This window comes from Lactuca serriola, chromosome 5, assembly GCF_051521515.1.
Source record: "Lactuca serriola cultivar US96UC23 chromosome 5, Lser_US96UC23_V15, whole genome shotgun sequence".
Lineage (NCBI taxonomy): Eukaryota > Viridiplantae > Streptophyta > Magnoliopsida > Asterales > Asteraceae > Lactuca > Lactuca serriola.
Genome location: NC_136412.1, coordinates 68,316,805 through 68,323,908, shown reverse-complemented (window position 1 = coordinate 68,323,908; position 7,104 = coordinate 68,316,805). Strand labels below are relative to the sequence as shown.

Here is a 7,104-nt window from a genome sequence, read left to right as displayed (position 1 = left end):
AATGCCATGGGTTGTCCCCCATGGTCCTGTGTCACCGAGCCATGGACTCGTCCCATGGTCTAACCAAGTGCCACGGGCTCATCCTATGGTCTTTAGATAAATCACATATATAACAAATAGCAAACCATTATATACTCCCTGACTAAACATATCATATCAATTAATGGGTCGGCCTTGGTGCTTTTGACCCATGAGTGTAGTGAGAAGACTCACCTCAGTCTGTTGAACACAAAAGTTGCTCGCCTAACAGTCTGAAACCGTACACACTGGAAAATGATACAATTAACCCTAAATTAGGATTATAGAACAATCTAATCAAAGAGTCTAAACACTTAAGCCTAAGCCCATCCATAATGGCCCAAAAGTCTTCCCTTTGCTAATGGGATTAAGATACAAGATAAAAGTCATTAATGAGCCACACGACCCAATAAGTCCCAACCAAAACAACTATGGCCCAAAACATAATATTATCCCAAAACTCTATATGGGTCCAAGCCCAAAACTAAATAAGGCCCAATAAGCTTACAAGCCCACATAAAGCCCAAAACCAACTGAGTGCGTACACCATGTGTACCACTCCAGTATGATCAACATACTAAACCCTTAAGCAGTACGTGTTGCGTACATGCTACTACACACGACATACAAAAAGGTCATGCAACAATCTATCATTAAGTTCTTAATACTTGGGATTTCAACGTCAAACTTTAGATATGAGTCCATTAAGACGTCCTAGGGCATAAAGTTGGCAACTTTATTCCCTTGCACGCCATGAGTGACCCCTATACTTCATGCTTCTCATTAAGACCTCATTAAAGACCTCTAACTTATGTATGGAGTCAAAATGTGAAAACCCAGAACTTCTGTCTCGCACACTTAACCATTTCAATCAAAGTTAAACATGCTTCGTTGACTTTTGGCACTATTTGAGGGTTCGTTTAAGTGATTCTAAGCTTGAACATGATCAAGGTTGAGTCTAGGAATGAGTTAAGAAGTTATATATTGTCAAAACAAGGCCATGCACACCTTTAGAGGGAGTGTACGGCCGTACACATGGGTGTGCGGCCGCACACACACCTCTTGGCAGCATACTCCTTTCTCGGCAGCACACCTACCCTATATAAAGGGTAGACCCCTTTCCTTTCATTTCTTTAAAATCTTGGCAGCCCACAACACCTTTTCTCTCAAGATTCTTCAACCACAAACCCTCCCAAGGCTTCAAAAACGTAAGTAATCCATCCCTTAGCTTGTTATACTTGAAGAACCTCTTGATCTAGGCCTTGAATCATGAAAGTCCCGTCATGTTCTTCATCTTGTTGAAGGAGTGCGACCACACACCTGTGTGTGCGGCAGCACACTCATGTGTACGGCAACACACTCATTTGTGCGACCATACACACACACACACCATAGGACCACAAACCCATTTCTAAGACCCTAAACTTGTACTATAACCAATTATGGGCCTAGGACACTTCATGGATGCAAGTATGGACCTTGAAAACACCTTTAAGGTGGCCATACACCTCACTCATGCAATCCTTTGAGGTCCTAACACTTAGTGCAAGTAGTCCCAAGTTCTTAGAATGGTTCTTCGTCACATCTAGTGGTGAAATACCATCATTTGACTCCTTAATGTGTCATTACTTGTTGATTAGGATCAAATCGTGTTCAAGGCTTCACTTGAACATTCCGCATTCCGTATCGATCCTTCATTCAAATCACCCGAGGTGAGTTCATACCCCTACGCTTTTTCCGAGTTTTTCATGTTTTCAGGGGGGATACAAGCAAAAGTACAAGGAAACTTGTGCTCAAAATATATTATTTTGTTTAAGATAATTATATTTTCAGTATGCTTTTAACATGGAAAATAGTTTTACCAACCGATTAAGAAATCAACACGTAGAAACAACTTTCAAAACTAGAACAATGAACTTGTGAATTATATAGAAAAATGTATCATTTTATAAAGGATTCATGCAAATCATAAACAAGATTTTCGGTATTATTACTTGTAAATTTGTTAGGCTATGTTTGAGACACGTTCTTGGTAACACTCACCACAAGAAACAGAGTGGAGGACTAGTACTCGTGACCAGAGTCTCTTGTAGGGAGAGCGTGACTGTTGTGTATAGCTCTATACGGGACTGACAATCCTGCACCTCACTGCTAGCTACAGCTGGACCGGCAGGTCTGCGGGTGACAAAGTCATTAAGGATATCGGCCGTTGCGGGCCATATCCAGTCAGTTATGCTTATGAAGCTCACAACCTAGATAACAGGAATTTACTTTTGTAATAATGAATCAAGTGAACTAACCTCAAAGTAATAACCAATTTAATTACTGGAGGGTATTAATAATAATACCTTCAAGACTTAGTTCATCACGGTTTTCTTTTGTTTAGTTTTATTTATGTAATAAGGCTAATATACCTCTCTGGGTGTAACCAAGGTTTTTAAAAGAAAACAGCTTTTATCAACACGAGTATGGTAGATACGTGCAAACCTCAGTTTAAAACGGATAATCAACCATCAACCTTTAGGGAAAATATAGGATTTTCCCAGGATAAACCGGCTATTCAAAACGGATTGTTTTACAACCAACGGATATTCATATTCATTCCACGACACATTGGATTGTACATGTTCTGTACGAACCTGGAAGTCATGGAATGAATGGGTTTTCAAACACGCTTTTCATAAGAAAATATAGTATTTTCTTGAGGAACACTTTTCAAAAGGATTCAAAGAACACTTTTCCACCAAAACTAAATGCTTATGAACTCACCAACTTTATGCTGATATTCTTTCAAAACTGCTTGCATTCTCAGGGAATTAGTAGACAGGTACTTCCAGGAGCTCGGAGAAGTCGAAGTGTTAGAGTCGCGTCTTTCTATTTTACTTTTAATATGAATAAAACTATGTATTAAACAATGTAAACCTTTTTCACATATGTATTCAATGTCTGGTTGTGTTTACTATGCTTGCTATGATACAATTGTTGTGATACTACGCATGACGTCAACCACCCCCGAACGTTTCCGCCGTTCCAGTTTGAGGGTGTGACACAAAACAACCTCGAAGATGGCAACTTTATGCATCAAACATGCTCAATGAGCTTGGATCTAGGAATCTTAATCTCTGGAGTTGCTTAACTCTTAAAAGAAGATCCAAAAGCCAAAAAGGGACTCCATAACAAAATCCTAGCTCAAACAATCAAAGAGAGGACAAGGTTATGACTTTATACCTCCAGAAGTTCCTGATGATGAACTAGATGCAGGATCTAGAAGCCCAATAATACCCAAAGCTTGGTCACCACCTTTTCCTTCTTGAATACACTCTAAAATGGCCACTAACACACTTTCTAAGCTTAAGAATCACACTCACAAGGAAATATGAGGTCAAGGGACGAAATGAGGCTATGGAGGCTGATTAGGGTTTGGTCCAAAAGCCTTAAGGACGTTTATATAGGTCTCAAGCCCGAAAATTAAGGTTTTGGTCTTCAGTAACATACGCCACTCGTATCCCTTGGTACGCCCAACGTACATAACGAATTTTCGTGATCCAACCTCCTTAGTACGTTAAGTGTACTACTCCTTGAGTACGCCCAACGTACGAAAGGACCAATTCATACTAAACTTCATACCAAGGGGTAAGAAATGTAAATATATGGATCCCAACCGTACATATTCATTCTTGATTATCTTCAAAACATAACCCACGAAAGAGCATTATTCATACATGTATAACTTTGTAATGCACTTGAATATCTATTAGGGGAATCTTGATTGAGCAGGTGCATTTCATGACTATATTTACATTTCCAATCCAATAATTTATCGTATCATGGATTTTGTACAAGTCTACAAACGAGTAGAATCACAAGTGCTGTGATTTTTGAGTTTACTTGACTTTAAGATCAAATTCATGGGATAAGATACAACATCAATATGTACAAGATCATGCAGCTTTTGCAGACACATCACCATAATATACCTTGAGGTAAAAGTTTATGTTGATAAATATATCTCTCATACACGGTCATATCCTTTTGCAGAAAGTTGTTGACATCTAACCACAGTAAGCATAACATAGACCATGTTTTGACGAAGCTACCCCTCCGAAACTCTCTTCATGTATGTTATGACTTAAGAAGGTTGCAGTCTTTGATACATTTGCAGTTTTAATTTCATTTAACTTTTTGGGGAAAATAACTCAAGAGGGTAACCAACTGTTGAGTTTGTTCTCATTTGGTTAATTTCCTTTTTTTTTTATACCTAATATACCATCGAACTTGTTGTTTGTGTTCACCATAACCCTTTGACCGACTATTACATGTGATAGCCGGTCAACAGGGTTATGGTGAACACAAATAACAAGTTCGATGGTATATTGGATACAAAAAAAGGAAATTGACCAAATGAGAACAAACTCAACAGTTAGTTACCTTCCAGAATAGATTTGTACACATATTCATTATTTTAAGCTTATATAATTACAAATTGAATTATTGAGTTTTATAATGAATTATATATAATAATGTTACTAATACTTTTATTTTGTTATCAATATTGAAAATAAATGCATTTATTATAGATTTATGTAATAATGTTTTTCCTTCAATGATTTACACAATAATTATGGTATGTTATTAATGTATATATATATATGCAAATTAAATATTTGTAACAACAAACAAATTATATAATCTGTACAAAATATCTTATTTCATACTTCAATAAAGGAAGTAAAATAATTGCATAAATATACATTCAATTATTTAACATTCGAGTGTATAAAGTTATTTAGTTACACGATATTGCCATTTGATCCCTTTATTTTATTGTCTTCTTGTAATTTGGATACTGTACATAACATGCACATCTTTTAACGGTGTACACATGAATAATCAGCAATCCCATATGAGATCAACGGCCCCAATTATTTGAAATCATTGAGCAGACAGTAAAGTTCCTCCTGTTTCTGCATTACATGATTCTCGCCCTCTTTTCAGTATTTCAGTGCTTTTACGTCAACACATTCACACATCACACACAATTACAACACATCGCCGGAAAACACACAGAGAGGGCGGCGGAGGAGAGGCAAATTCTTCGTGCAAAACTACACACATTTTACAACATTCTTTTCCCCACACTCAATCAAACATATATATAGAGAAAGACAGATTGTGTGTGATTGTTGTTACGAGATGATGTGGGAGGGGGGATCGTCGTCGATGACGGTGGCGGAAGGAGGTGGAGGTGGTGGAGGAGGGAGGAGGAAACCATCGTGGAGAGAGAGGGAAAATAACCGGCGGAGGGAGAGGCGGAGGAGAGCAATTGCGGCGAATATCTATAATGGACTCAGAGCACAGGGCAACTACGATTTGCCGAAACATTGCGATAACAACGAGGTTTTGAAAGCTCTTTGTAAAGAAGCTGGTTGGGTTGTTCTTCCTGATGGCACCACCTTTCGCAAGGTAAAACAAATCAAATATTCTCCAAAAACAACTTTATTATGGTGTAAAATCATCTTTTAGTCGATCGATTGATCATCATCGATCTGCATTTATGTCCATTGGTTAGATCTAGGGTTTTTATGAACTATCGGTCGCCCTTTTCAGTTTTACTTTTCAAATTTCCCTCTTAAATTCCAGATCAAATCAGTCGTTTTGTTCCCCTTGTTTAATTTATGAAAATGGTTGGAAATTTCAAGTATATGATTCTGTTCATGTAGAATGCTTTCTATAATTGTACGTTCTAGGGTTTTAAAGTGTAGATCGACCAGTTTAACTTGTTCAATCTAATGGTTTTCATTTCGATCTGAATCTGCAGGGATGCAAGCCACCACCCGCCATTGAAATCGGAAGCACATCAACCAACACAACTCCATGTTCTTCTCGAAAACCAAGTCCACCTTCTTCATCATTCCCTTCTCCATCACACTTCGACATGAATCAATCCGCATCACATCACCCCTTCACCTTCTTCCGTGACTCAATTCCTTCATCACTCCCACCTCTTCGCATATCAAACAGCGCCCCTGTAACTCCACCTCTCTCCTCCCCAACTTCAAAACCTCCCCAAAACAACCATCTAATCTGGGAATCATTCACCAAACAGTCAATTCCCTCTTTCAATCTCCCCTACTTTGCATCTTCTGCTCCCACAAGCCCAACTAGATATCAACGTTTCACACCCTTTACTATCCCAGAATGTGATGAATCCGGTTGCTCCACCCTTGATTCTTGTCAATGGGTGAGTCGACCCAGTTCTCCCACCTTCCACCTTGTGAGACCAATGGCTCCGGAAATCTCCACCATGGAAAAAGGGAAAGGAATGGAATTGGAATTTGGGAATGGAGTGAATGCATGGGAAGGGGAAAGGATTCATGATGTGGGTTTGGATGATCTTGAACTCACCCTTGGAAGTGGCAATGCTAAGTGATTTTAATGGAGTTTTGAAGATGTAGAGATTTAGAGGTTAGTGTATCAGTTAATTTATTTCTAGTTCGTGTTGATGTTAAATTACTGATTTTTGATCTTTGTTTCATGGAAACTTTTAATTTAAAAAAAAAAAATGGAGGGTAGTAGTAGTATGTATCTTCCTGTTTCTATTTATTAATTTCTTTCCCCATTGAAGCACCTCTATTTTCTTGTGCAAATATTGATCATTTATAACAGATTTATCAAAAATACCAACCACATGTTATTTTGTTGGGTGATTCGACAACAATTGAATAGATATCTAATATCTTAGTTTAAGTATTCTGTGTGTTTATAATTTATAATTGAAATGTATAAGTATGATGTTTATTTATAGTTTATTTATAAATTTTTGTAATCTCGTAATTAATGCGATCTTCTTGGTAGAGAAATACTTTTTAAGTTATATGAACTAATTGCATCAAGTCAAAAGACAATTTTGTACAAAGGAGTATATGGAGGGGACCATGAGACCCCACTTAGAAATCACATGTAAGCTAATCATGCAAACCATGAGACCTTTTAAAACACATCATCAACTACATGATTTTTAATAATTTGTAAATTAATTTTAATAATTTATAAATTAATTGTTGTGCATGATCTTGTCCAATATAA

At 37.4% G+C, this 7,104-nt stretch overlaps 1 protein-coding gene across 1 annotated transcript; it reads left to right on the top strand.

The window, feature by feature from the left end:
- The first annotated feature begins 4,915 nt into the window (after positions 1-4,915).
- On the top strand, positions 4,916-6,705 carry LOC145052577 (protein BRASSINAZOLE-RESISTANT 1-like). Its single transcript, XM_079000413.1, has 2 exons — positions 4,916-5,481; positions 5,837-6,705. Exons 1-2 carry the CDS (start codon positions 5,212-5,214, stop codon positions 6,446-6,448), a joined length of 882 nt encoding a protein of 293 aa, XP_078856539.1. The 5' UTR covers positions 4,916-5,211; the 3' UTR covers positions 6,449-6,705.
- Positions 6,706-7,104: the final 399 nt, after the last annotated feature.